Raw genomic sequence first — 14286 nt, 5'->3', positions numbered from 1 at the left:
TTCCCAAACATGGGCTGCCATGCACTCTCTGCTAGACAAACTCGACCGGATGCAAGGGCTGTCTGCACCAGCAAGAACTGTAGAACTGCAAAACTGGAAGAGTCAGACAGCTGGGGCCCAGGATCCGACATCTACACCTCCTGCTCTACCCCACACACTTCAGGGTATGGTTGGATAATTTACCTTCACCCTAGATCTGATCTCATCTCATTAGCTGAATATAAATTTGTAGCTTCAATGCACTAGGGGTACTCCTGGAACACATCTCACCGTCCAGCTTTGTCCAAAAGGAAGCTTTATCCAAAAGGAATTCTGATCAGTTGCAATGAGATCAGCCTACAACACTAACCAAAGCACAGCAGTGTTGGGATGAACACAGCACACTCCTGCCTTCAGGAAAAGTGCTGGCGTAGACACACCTCTCATCATTTTGGGTCACAGTGAGTTCACGTGGAACCGCAAATACCCAATTTCTCCTTCCAAAATTAGCACCAGTGTCACAAGTGCTATAACCTGAGCAAGGGTTGCTCTGCTATTAATCTCTCTTCACTTTAATTTTACCTTTAGAGAGGAGACAGTCACACACAGCTATGTAGCAGAAGGAGAATCTTAACTGCCACTTGTAGAGAAATCAGAGTCTAAGACAAAAAATACTGCAGAGTTGTTCGGCTTCTGTCCATTTTTAGCAGTTCTAGAGTCCTATAACTTTTAAATGTACAAGGGAGTTTTGCTCACACAGCAAACAGACACATGATAGGAAATTAAAAAACCACCGACACATTAGGACTGTGCACCTGCTCTTCCACATTTCATTAAGCCTCTACACCTAAATGTACGTCAGGTTTTCTCCTATGTGCATCCGTTGTGCTGGTATCCCTCAGTGATACCTTCTGGTCATGGCGAGACAAACTGGATCACAAGCATCCACACTGCCTCAGGAAAAAAAAAAAAAAACATTAAAAAACCCATTAAATTTTGGTAAGTCAGATCAGATCATTATGATCTAAATTTTAAGTGCCGGATAATATGTTAAAGAAACATGTATATATTTGTAAATAAGCTGCCATTTGTTATCAAGCCTTTCCTAGCTTACATTGTATAGCTCAAATTCACATAAAATAGCTGATTTGCCAGCCTTTTTCGGTTATTAGTACTAAGAAAATATAATTATGTTATCAAAAAATGAAAATTGCCTTTTAGGTGACCAAAAGAAAGTTCCACTGCTTCATGTAGTAAATCATTTTACTGCTGCCCTTTTATATTTAATACCCTTCTGCAGTACACATTTATCTCTACACTAGCAAAGTGTACTCATTGATTTCCTATGGTCTCTCTGGAAGAAGGTTCTGCTTCCCTGATGATGAGTACAAAGGGTGGATGACCCCATTCTCATTCCAATGCAAACCCTGCACTTTTACATTTCTGCTTAGACCACATGAACATTTGACCAGCTAAGAACTCCCTGCCCTCTTCCTTCAGAACACATTGCTAGGACTACTGACATTCTCTCCTGAACAAAACTCTATTTTTGAAAATCCCATCTTATGTATAAAGCACTGAACTGCATTAGTTCATCGCAGCCATAACTGTAACTCACAATCTGCACATGACTTTTTCATCTAAAATAAGATACAACAATAATATCTTGCCCATTTTCTGCATGTGCTTTAAACTTGTGCTATTGTGCTCTATTGTGTAGCTATTTAGCTGCTCCTCTCTGGGGCATGAGAAAATGGTTCATTCCCAGTTTAAATCGTGCTTTTTTTGTTAGATCAACCTGCCCTCAGAATATACTTTTCAAAGCTACTGTGTTGAATGAGCAGTTTAGGCATTAATCTCTGGAAAGACAGAGAATCATGTTTAACAACATTTTTAATAAAGTCCATTACCTATTTTTAATAAACTACATCTTTCTCATTATCCTATCATTTATCTTTTGCTGGGATGTCAACAAAATAGGTGTCTTCAGTTTCACTTTCATTTTTACTGCAATTTTTTCAGCTTTGTGCATGGACACCCATTGGAGTCAGGAAACTTCAAATCCAGAATTCACCTTTTTTTTAAAATTTTGAAGTATTTTCTGTTAATACTAGACCAGGATTGCATTTTTTTTCTTCACTAATTTAGTTTTAACAGCCTTCTTTTAATTTGCACAGAAGTTACAAGCTCTGTTAAAATGTAACTGCAGTTGAATGATGGTATTATTCCATTGGTTTCCATCACCAACTAATGTATAACTACTGACTGAGCCTTTTTCCATTTAAAAAAAACATCTTCAAAAACCATAAAGTGCACTGTCCAATCTTGTACAGATTGGTATATCTCATTCAACACTCTCATACACAGACATACTCAGTATATGCTATGCACAGGCAGGGCATTAACACAAATTAATCTAACATGTTTCCAAACCTGCGTTGGTTTTGTGTTCTATTACTCAAATAACATTAAGGAAGGAAAAAAAAATCCAGAAAATATGGAAACAAAAATAAATCAAAAAGTCTATTTTGGTCCATTGTCCCTGAGAAGCGGCCACTGGTCGTACACTAGGTAAAATAAAAACGCATAAAGGCAATATACTACACTCAGTCCAGCTCCCCAAAAACACCGGCAGAAAGCTACACTAGGACTCTTCTGTCCGTGCTCATGTAAAGACAAAGAGGCAACCCACAAGGTTGGCTCTCAGCTTCGTCTTTCACTGACTTACTAATACCCACAGAATACATTTTGTCCAAACACAGGACAAAGAAAATGGTGCCAGTTACTAAGTCCACAGCTGAGAGTTGCAGGGAAAAATCTCTGACGTAATGGCATCAGTCAGGCAGCATACTCCTTATTTTACTTCTAAACTGCAAGGATTTTGAGGTAAAATTAAAATAAGTATCCAGATTTATACATTAGTCATAGAATTTCATTCACTAACTACATTTCAAATTATTTTCAAGCACTTCCCAACCACACAGATTAGTAACATGTATCCAATTCTGAACCAGAGAATGAAAAATAATTAATACAAATAATGCTGCCAGTTCAGACAGGTTATGCCGAAAAATATTTTTGTTCTTGGAAGGCTGAATATCTCTTTGCAGTACTTAGAAATAGTTGTTCTTTACTCATGACTACTAATTAAGAAACAGATGTAAAGAGAATTTCCAGAAGACACATTCAGGAAGGTTCCGGCAAAAATAAAGAACCAGAGTAGAGTGACAGTCTAAAAATTAAGAATACAGAATGAATCAACAGGAAATCTGATGGATATTCCTTCACCTCAGCTTTATACACCCTGGCAAGACAACACAGGTAAGGTTATGCAACCACAGTTCAAACTTCCCAGGATTTAAGTCTACAAGTTTGACTACACTGGAATTTAGCATAATGGTTAAGTCCCAGTGCCACAATAACTATAAAAGAAGACAGCAAGCTTCAGGAGAACACTCAATCTTTTTGAAGTTATCTTTAGTGATGAGAAGTCTTATTTGTAACTAATATGGAGCCTTATATTCTGAAAGACTATCTAAGAAATTGATTCAAACCAGACTTCATAAAGTTTCTAGACATGATTTCTCCAATACAAGCTTTTTTTTGTGATGCACTTTGAAATTTAATATGCAATGGGAAAGCTCCTTCCAAGAATATTACCAACAAATCACACATATAAGCTTGTGCTTAAAAACGAACTGCAATAATGCACCAAAAATATAAAGGTTGAAACACATCTCTCAAAGTCCCTGAATTACGAAGCAAACATCGTATCTCTCCTTTCACAGCTGCCAGACAGTATATTATGCTTCTAGAAGTCACTGTTCTCTTTAACCTGACTGGTCCCACTGTTGAATCGTATTTTGATTACTTACACTCTCATTAAAGCCTTGAGATGCCAGCAAAAGATTATTTTAGTAAGCTATGGCTGAGCCGCTATTGATATTATACAAGGGATCCTTTTACCTCGTATAGGATGTTGAGAGTGCATCATATTGATTTGGAATAAAAAACTATTTTTCCAGTAGTCAACCTATCTTCTCATCTCAGCACTTTCTTTTTTAAAGTTTTTCTGTTTGTTGTTTTGTTTTAAACAAAACAAAATCTATTTTGGCTATGTTGCTAAATTTAGCAAGAAGAAAAGGTTTGTAAGCTTTTTTTTTTTTTTTTAAACACAATTCAGGTAAAAACAAACAAACACGAATATGGCTGACAGTCAAGCCTGAGCCAAGTCTGCCTTTTAAGTGCTAAAACTTGTAAGAAAAATCTATTTGCAGCAAAATCCCATATTCATTTTGATTTCATATTCAGACTAACATCTACCGCTAATCCTCAGCTGATGAATTTGACTGATATAAATGGTAACGTAATACGCAAAAGATGAAAATAGAAAGGAGCCTTCAGCACCAGAAAGAATATGTGCCTTAAAAATTCTTCTCATCTTCACCCTGGAAGCTCTTGCAAGCTCATCTGTTCGTCCGTTGTAATGCTATGTAATGATTACACCTTCTCCTTCGAAACACCTTTCCTAATCATGCATATTTAATTCAACTTTGTGTATATATCCTACAGCTTATATAGTCCTGCTATAAATAGACCTTCTGCATGCTGAATTATCTCCCGCGTTTTTCCTTAGATACAGTTCAACACTGGTATTTAGAACAGATCAACTCTGGATTTGCCAGCAATTCTTCCTGCTTCCATTGTGATACGGCTTGCTCTCCCGAAAGGGGATGTAAGGGAACCTATCATTTCACAATGACATTCTTTCATTGAACTGTTTCGCTACAGAATGAAACTAACTTTAGATAAAGGAACTGGTTTAAACCTGATTTTATTGTCTGCGTTCCTAAGCATCTTCCCCCTCTGATGGCTTCAAAGGAGTCTTCCCTGTGACTGCCTGCCTTTTATACCAGGCATGAGCCCTTCTTAAATCCCAGTGACTTGCATGGGCTCGCATTTAGCAGGACGATAATGCACGTTCCGTGTTCATATAGGCACACTGGCACCGGTGTGCGCCCCCGGTACGTGCGGAGGAGCACACACCCGAGCGGGCTGGCGAGCACGGGCTACCCCGAGCCACTGCGAGCGGCGAGCTGGGCGCCAACTCCGCCGAGCCGGCCCCGGGGCCCGGGCAGCGGCTCCGGCCCCGTCACGGACCGGCCAAACGCCGCTGTCCCCCGCCGCTACCAGCGAGGCTCGGGATGGCTTCGCCGAGCCAGAGGGGCTCCGGCGCGCCCGGGAGACGGCGTGTCGGCGCTGGCTCTACGCGTGATGCGAGTCCGCTCGCCACACGAGCCCCTAACTTGTTCCCCGCCGGGAAGGCTCTCCCTGCCGGGGCGGCACACCGGCGGGCAGCTGTACCCGGCACGGGTCCGGCGGGGTGCGCTCCGCCCGGGACACAGAGATTCCCATTGATTTATTTATTCGGCTGTCAGGGCTTTGGAGCTCCGCCGCACCCGGGCTCGCCGGCTCCTCGCCGCTCGGCGTTTGCAACTCCTGGAGCAGGGAAGTGAGCGAGGCTTCTCCCTGCCTCGCCGTGATGTGTAACCTCAGACTGCTAACTGCGAGTTTGGGGGTTTAGGTCTCCTGGAAATTGGGGTGGTAGGGCTGGCTGCGCGTTTTGCCCTGAGCTCGGCGGGCTCTGTCCCCGCAGGGAGGGAGCGGGGAGCTGACCCCCCTGGTCCCGCCGGCTCTCCCACCCCGCCGCGGGCACCACCGCCCGCACAGCCCGGGGCGCCTCTCGCCGCTCTGCGCCGGCTCCCATCCGCTGCCCAACTTTTCCTGTCACGCCAGCGCCAGAAAACCCCTTCCCCACGCACGCACGCACACACACCGCTGTAGTTTATAAATGACAGTTGCCTGTAGACTTTCACCAGACAAGCAGCGGGGGCAGCAGACTACAACAGTTATTTAATTAAAGGCGCTTCGGAGGCTCCCAGAATAGCTCTCTACCTCTGAGGCGCGATTTCTGGTTTACCCCCGCTCTCCCGCACCGCCTCGCCAGCCGCCCCCCGCTGCCCGAGCCCCGGCGGGAGGGACGGACCCGGCCGGGTTACCCGGCTGCGCGCTCCGCATTGCACAGTCATCAAAGTTAAGTGCGTGGAGGGGGGATCGGGGGTGAATCACAGAGAGAGACGGGCGAGCCGAACTATTTCCACCTGGATCCGAAATTACGGCTCTGAATGCGTATGCAGCCATTTCTGAGGGAGGAGGAGGCGGGCGCGGGGGGTCCCTCTCGCACGCAGCCCAGCACTCGCACCCTGCTCCCCCCTCCCGGCAAACTCGCCTCAGCGCGCTCCCTCAGTGCAGCCGAGGGCAGGCTCGGGGCACTCCGATCGACTTGCCCGGCTGAGCCCCGAGTTGCTCCAGGGCAGCACGCAGCCCTCCGCGGGCTACGGCTCTCGTTCCTTAGTCCTCCCCACGCTCCTCTTCCTCACGGGAGGGGCGGGGGTGGAGGGAAAGCGGCTGAAAGGCACACGGGAAAAGGCTCTTTTCTCTCCTTTCTTTCTTCGGTTGATTTAACTCCCCCACCCGCAACACACACACGCGCTGAACAGAAACACTTTGCAGACCCTTCCTGCACACACTGGCACCACCGTCGTTTTCCCCCGAGGAGCCGGGCGGGCGCAGCGGCGGCGAGCGCGCAGCACCGGCCACCTCTTACCTGGTTGTAGGAGGTCTCCCAGGAGGAGGTGTAGTTGTAAAAGAAGGAGGAGAAGCAAGCGTCTTCCGACAGCCCGCAGCCAGCCATCCTCCGGGCGCAAAACCTCTTCGGAAAGGCACGAGCAGCCCTCGCAAACTCTTGCCTCTTGCGCGGTCGCTGCCGCCGCCGGCGCTGCCCCCGCGGAGCGGTGCCGACAGCTTCGCGCTGGCGGCGGCCGGCGCGGTGCGTGCGGGGGAGCGGGGCTGGCCGCCCGGCTGGCTGGGTGGGCGGAGGGATGGAGGGATGGAGGCGCGGGTACCGCGTGTGTCTGAGTGTGTGAGCGCGGCCGTTCGCGGCGGCACCGAGGGGCCGGGGCCGGTCACGTGCGCGCGCTCACTCCGCCGCCGCCGCCGCCGGGGACGGGCCGCGCTACAGAGCCCGGCACCGGATCGCCAGCGCCGGGCGCCCTCGCCATCCCCGCCCGGCCCCGCTCGGCAGCGCAGCCCCTGCGCACGGGAACGAGGGGGCGCCTGCGGAACCTGCGGCCGCACCGCGGCGGGGAAGGAGCGGGCAACTGGCGACGCGCGTCCTCCCCCGCCGCGCCGGGGCAGCGCCGCCGCGGGCGGGCCCGCCCTCCCGGCCTCGGCCCGGCCTCCCCGCCCCGCCCCGCGCCCGGCCCCGCCGCGCCGTGCCGTGCCGTGCTGTGCTGTGCCCCGCCGTGCCGTGCCGTGCCGCGCCGTGCTGTACAGTGCTGTACCGTGCCCCGCCGTGCCGCCAAAGTTGTCGTTCGGTTCGCGGCCGTGTGGGCACCGGCTCGACCCCGGAGCCGCAGCCCGGCCGCCGGCGCCCGAGAAGAAGAGGGGCGGGAAAACCGACGGGAAACTTCTCAGGATCCGTCCTGACAGGTGCGAATTCCGCTGATTCCTCCTTTGAGGGGTGTTTGCCTCAGCACCCGTTTGCAAGAAGAGGGAGAAAAGCGGATTTTTGGTTTTTTTCAGCGTGTCGGTATGACGGGAGCGGCCCCGGCCGCGCCCGCCCGCTCCCGCCGCAGCCCCGCACAGGGACACGGGGCACCCGCCCGTAGGAAGGGCAACACTGGAGGCCCAAATTGCTCATCGGACACGGCGAGGTCATGCAAAATATCATGATCTTAAAGCATTTCCCAGGAAATTAGAGAAAATTGGATTACATTGACTCCGCTCCATTGAGTATGCGTTACCCTGCTTGCAGACCCAGTACCTCGAGCGCGATCCTCTGACACGGGGAACATTGTCCTCCTCAGCTAACACTGATATCACAGAAGTCAGCTAATTGTAAATGCAAAGCAAATCATGTAGACAGTATTTTTTTAAATAACTTTTGTTTTATCTAAATATATATGGTTTCAACTTTAAAAAAAATACTGGTTTTGCTTCCAAAGTTTAGCGGGGAGGGAGAGTAGTTTATTAAGCACCATGCAGTACTCAGAACACAGCCATCAGTAGGAAAGACGAGACACAGTTTTGTGGCACAACTGATCAGAAGCCCACTGAAAGTCCTCACTTCCCCTCCTCACTTGACACTCCAAGGAAACACCATTTAGCAATACCCATGGAATCTTTCAGCCATTCCATTTTTTGAGAAAACAACTGTGGCATGACTATGAGAAGTATGGAATCCTGTGAAATACACTTGAGCATAATAGAAACTCAACATGAATTCACTTTGTCCAAAAGAAGGCTAGCCAAGAATTTATAAACCAGAGGAACATTTGTGACAGGCAGCTCTGTCCCAAATGAGGTCAAAGAGCCTTTCATCTTGTCCTAAACCAGGTAAAAATACAGCATGAAGATTCCTAGTAACAAAATGTGGAAAGCAGATCAGAAACAAGGTGTTCAGTGTGTTCACAATGATGTTTCTCACATTGCTCCAGTATTTGCTTTCAGAGACTTCATCACGTTTAGGCTGCTCATCAGGCACCCATAAAACACACATGGCTTAAGAATTTATTTCAGCTTTTCAAACAGCAACAATTAAAGCATAAAATTCCTTGCCACTTCACCATCATTCTTGAATTTCCCTTTGTCTGAGGGGTCAGTGTCCAAACATGTCACTTCTAAAATTTTAAGGAATTTCATATTGCATGTTTCATCTTCATCTTAAGTCTTAGTACATTATATTCTCACTTTATACTCCAGCATAGCCTGACCTCTGAGCTATTTATTTTATTTGGCAAATTTTGCACTCCCCCCCTTCCAACATCTGATGTATTTATACACTTCAGTAGGTAGCATTTTACCCTACTTCCCTCTCTTCTAGTGACAGATATACTGTGTCTCCCATGCCAAGTTCTTTAAAACTCTTAAAACAGATTATGGGTTGTTAACTGTTTGGGAATTTTTCTTATCTTTTTGCTTCAAACATTGTTCCTCACCCTGCTGTTAACCATTTGGTCTAGCTCAAAATCTCTTCATTTGAATTTCAGAGTTCCTCTGGGGGACCATCACTGGTAGGAGGTTAAGCTTAATTGCACAGTGATCAGTTACCAGTGGAAATCCCGTTGTAGTCTTTGTTGGTAGCAGTGAACTACTCTGTACCTGTTCAAGGCTTTCACAGAATGCACTTCTGCTGGCAGCAGAACTATATCTGAAAACTTACAGCCTTATGTATTGCTCCTCCAGACCATTTGTAGTGTTTTCAGTCAACCAGCCATTACTGAAACGGTTAATAATATCGTTGTCTATTTTATGTGTTAGCTCATTAACATAATTATTACTGTGATGATGGTGGTGTAGTAAAAAACTGTATGCTACTTCTTTTATTTGAAATGTGTAACCAAACATAATAAAATCCACAAATAGCTCGTCTAACATCCCATCCCAGTGCACTAACAGGTTCATATAAAAGATGTTAGAAGTGTATTCAGTTCTGTAGACAGGAAGAAATAAAGTGGAGATAAATAAACTTTTGTCAAGAACTTGGAAAAATGGATTGGTGAGGGGTGGAGGAAAGAGCAAAAGCCATTAAATGTTTGAATAACAAAAGTAATCTCAGGATAACCATTAATACTCCATGAGTGCTGGAAAAAAAAGGCCTGGTACAGATACAACAGAGAAAAATCACTCAAAAATCTTCAGAGATGCATAATACTGAGCAGTTACAATGTGCCAGCATACTAGATAAAGACTAAAAGCAGCTAGAAAAGTGTCTTTCTTATTAAATACAATCTAGAATTTAATTTGCTTTGTTCTGTGCTTCCATGTTTTCACCTTAAATATTTTCAAAGTCTAGTAAGATAGAAACTTTTCTTGAAGGAGTAGGAGAGGGGTGGAATTTATTCCCAAAACAGATAGGTGTGGCAGGTAAAAAAGTGAATCAGGATGGAACTTTTAAATTAGACTGGTCTTGCCTCCTCACAGACAGCAAGAGGCTGATGCACTGAGTTGGGTTTGGCTGGGGTGCAGGTTATTTTCTTTGCAATAGCTGGTGTGGAGCTGTACTTTGGATTTGTGCTGAAAACACAAGGATGTTTTTGCTATTGCTAAGCAGGGCTGACACAGCATCAAGGTTTCTCTTCTGCTCCTCATCCTGTCCCACCAGTGAGGAGGCTGGGGATGCACAGTGAGTTGGGAGGGGACACGGCCAGCACAGTGACCCAAGGATATTCCACACCCTGTGGCATCATGCTCAGCTGGGGGAAGAAAAAAGGGGAGACTTTTGAGTGATGGCATTTGTCTTCCCAAGTCACCCTTCCAGGTGATGGAGCCCTGCCCTCCTGGAGATGGCTGGACACCTGCCATGGGAAGGGGTGAATTAATTCCTTGTTTTGCTTTGTCTCTACACACGGCTTTTGCTTTATCTGTTAAACTACCTCAGCACATGAGTTTTCTCATTTTTATGATTCTCTCCCCCATCCCACAGGAGGTGGGGAGGGAGCAAGTGGCTGTGTGGGGCTTTGTTGCTGACTGGGGTTAAAACATGAAATGCACTGAGACAGGACTGAGGCCAAGGGCTGTTGTTTGAGACAATAAATAGATCTGGCATCACCAAGTGCCAAGTTTTGTCAGAGACCTCTCAAAGAGGAAACCAGTATCTCGCTGTTACATGCTAAAGCCAGAGCATCTTCCTTTTCTTTATGCAAAGTGATCTCTTTAGAAATTTCTTGAAGAGCAAGGAAGTCTTATAGAGGTCTTTGGTTTGAGAAGCATATGGAGAACTTGAAATAGAAAAGCCATTCCTGTGCAACTTACACATTCCACATAAGAAGACAGATTATCAAAACAATCCCAAGGAATCAGGGTTCAGCTCAGCTATAGCCACTAAACTAAGATTCTGTAACAGAAGGTGATACTCCATGCTACATTTTGTTTAGGTAGCATAGCGTCCCTCCAGTAGTCACTGTAGCATCTAAACTGAGTGCTGTGTTCCCCATATTTTTAAAGCTTGTGATCATAAACACCTCAAAATATTTTTGAATATGATGCTTTTATTCACTGTTGTCACCTGTGTTAGCAGATGTGCAACTTCACCTGATTTCATTAGTTGAAAATCTCAGAGGGGAAGTCTGTAATATCAGATATTCTAAAATAAAGTTAGAAGCTGTCCATCTATCTTATTTGCAGGTAAAAGGAAAAGGGGAAAAAAGAAAATACTTTTTTCTTAGCCTATTCATAAGTGCATAAAAAGTCAATTAAGACAGTCCATAAAAATTGAAGAGGAAAGGCTTTAGAAGTCCACTGATAGGTTTTCTATTAGGCTAATACCTTAAAGCTTCCTTAGCACTTTCCAACAAATCATTTTATTTGGCTTCAAGAACACCTCTGGAGCTAGGTATTACCTCTTTTTAATATTTGAGGAGATCAACAGTGTAAGTACCAGAACCTTGGAAAAGTCAAGCAACATTGTTAGACAATGTTTATAAAAGCAATTAGCCCCAGAGGAGTGAAAGCCTACCTAAAGCAGAAATAAGCGGAGATTTCAGAGTGTTTAGGTGTCTTATTTAACCTGAAAGATAACTCGTGTCTGTAATACAAAAATGTAAGATTAGACATAATTGAGAATCAAACTGTAAGTGGATGAGAACACAGCAACAGTGGTCACCTCTAAAACATCTTTTCAGTGTTCTTTTTTCCCACTGGCTTCTTACTGTATGCTAAATAAAATCCAAAGAGCTTTTTTCACCTTAACATGGCTACACAGCCCAGTTCCAAGCTACCTGAGAGACCTGGAGCTTCCAGAGTAGCTTCTGCACATTGGATTCAGCAGCCTCAACCACAACAGCTATAGGTGAAGTTTTTCCAATATTAGGATAACAGTTCAAGATTATTCAAAATACAGCTTTTCTAAATTATCCTAGGACACCATTCCCAAACTTCAGCTACTCAATACCATTTAAAAATACTTGTGGTTACTGTGCAAACAGGTTATATTATACCCTTACTTCAGGAAGTTCAGTTACACCAAAGAAGTAACTGGCACTGGCTTTGGTACTGCTGGTCTCCAATCCCAGAGCTGAGTTCAGGCCATAACTTTTGAAGAAGAAAATCAAGGCCTGGAATGTAACTCATTTTTCTAACTTTGCTAGAGGGTGAAGATTGCAAAAGCTGTTGTGCTTCATCCAAAATCTAAAAAAATAATTGCTAGATAACTGCTAAGATAGGATAGCAGCTCCAAGAGGAAAAAAAAAAGACACTAAAAAACCGGGGGTGTTTTCAGTGCTGCTACATAAGATCATCAGAAATGAGTAACAAGGTTCTCTGAAGCTATCTAAATGCAAAGACCAATCAAAAAATACACAATCAAGAAAACGTGACATTTCTCAAAATGCTTTGATCTCACCATCAGTCTATTATTTGCTTTGCCCGAGTTCAGATTCAGTTGCTTGCTCTTCATCCATGAGCAAATGCCATCGAAGCATTGGGTCATCACGATATCTGAAGTTACATCAAAAGGCAACTGAATGAAGTAAAGCTGATTATTCAAAAAGTGACAGGAGTTTTAAAGCTAGATTACATGAATTTTGCTCATCTCAAAAATGCAGGAAATTATTTTCCTTGAATTCTGCAAGATCAAGTGTGCCACTGATTAAAACTTTGTCTACTGAAGTGGAAGAGCAGAACACTGATGAGTTTGATTGTCCTGCAAGCAAGATATTTTCAATGAGACTGTTAACAAAATGAAGCCACTATGATAATTTAATTCCTAGTTCAGGCCTTCCAGCAGCTTTTCAACATGAGTAATCTCCATCAGTTCAATACCCCCAAAATTATAAATAACAACCAGTGAATACATGCCATTCAAATGTCAGCAGGCATGAACTTATGAGGTAGTTCATAACTTTTATAGCCTCACCACCAATTAACAATGTAAATAAATTGCTAAAGCCCTATCAGATTATAATTTCCCCAAAATAACATTCCTGTGATTATGTTTGCGTGATTATAGTTGTGAAGTAACTAATCAGAGCTGGGGGGAGAACCCTAGAATAACCCAAATTAGCAGGAATCAAGACGGTTGGCTTCTCACGAGTCCCTGCCTCTAGTGTAAGTATCTTTACATCTGAGAACCATCTCCCCCAGCTGTTCTGCCAGCCTCTGGGTACATTTGGCTCATTAACAAAGTACTGAGTGATGAGAAAGGAGTGAACTCAGCATTATTGTATTGGTCACAGTAAAGATGTTGTCTAAGGATGGATGTACTGAAAGGTATGAGGAGATCTCCCCAATGCCCAGATAATGAAAAGGGCAGGAGGCTACACCTAATTCAGCACATTATTCAAAGCTCACTGATACAGCAGTAGCACCTTCATATCAGAAACCATATTACAGATTCAAACAATAGTTAGCTACTCCTTTGGCACTATACACTGTATCATGTGGGAAGGAAGGAGGAGGAGGGAGGAAAACACACTCACAGCCACAGGTGGTAGAACTTGGGGAAATTGCATTTAACTGTCTTTTGCACAACCCCAAGAAAAGTTTTGATCAATACAGAGCTCCATTTTTACACAAGAAATACCACAAAGAGGCAGCAAAGCCTCAGAAATAATTGATAGATATTTCAAAGGGTTTTGACAGAACACTAAGTTTAAATTTCTTCAGTGACATCATACTTCGAGGCAATTAAGAAAAACAAACCTTGTTAGAAGAAAACCTAGGCACACATTTGTACCACAAGTGGTTTTGCAGCTTGTAAGGCTGTGTCCTTTTCTTTACATATTGGCCAAAATCAAAGGAAAGAATAAACTGTTTTTCTTAAAGCAGGTTTTTTAATGTTTAAGGTTTTTTTTAAGTATTTGGAACAAAGATTTGTTGTTGACTTTGTTCCTCATGTAAGAAGTTCTATTTCGAGTCTAAAAACCCCAGCATTTGTAGAGTTGTTTTTATGATCAAATTAGTTTGCTAAAAATAAAAGTAAATTAATTTCTGAGACCTCACTGTACCTAATGAGAGATCTAAACATTAGTCTCATATCAAGCCATTAGACTCCATTTGTATCCTTAAACTTCACTTGCAAAAATAATACCCATTAGAGGCAATTATTTTGTGAAGAACAAATATGATTATGAATGAGATCTCAGAGTGAGATTTTCCTTCCCTAATTCTCCTAAAGAAACAAGCAGGATCTCTGTAGGCTGCAGAAGAGTCTTGTATTGAACCTTGTACTTGACAATGCTTGACAAT

General features: G+C 44.3%; 1 protein-coding gene across 1 annotated transcript in view; it reads right to left on the bottom strand.

The window, feature by feature from the left end:
• Nucleotides 1–6839, bottom strand: part of PPARGC1A (PPARG coactivator 1 alpha) — a 369209-nt gene extending 362370 nt beyond the window's left edge. The window contains exon 1 of the mRNA XM_033059895.2: nt 6647–6839. Coding sequence (XP_032915786.1) covers nt 6647–6733 — 87 coding nt within the window. The 5' untranslated portion in view covers nt 6734–6839. The remainder of the gene's footprint in view (nt 1–6646) is intronic.
• Between the last annotated feature and the right edge of the window lie 7447 nt (nt 6840–14286).

Source organism: Catharus ustulatus, chromosome 5, assembly GCF_009819885.2.
Source record: "Catharus ustulatus isolate bCatUst1 chromosome 5, bCatUst1.pri.v2, whole genome shotgun sequence".
Taxonomy (NCBI): domain Eukaryota; kingdom Metazoa; phylum Chordata; class Aves; order Passeriformes; family Turdidae; genus Catharus; species Catharus ustulatus.
The sequence above is the reverse complement of the archived record's forward strand: the minus strand, read 5'-3'. Positions and strand labels throughout refer to the sequence as shown.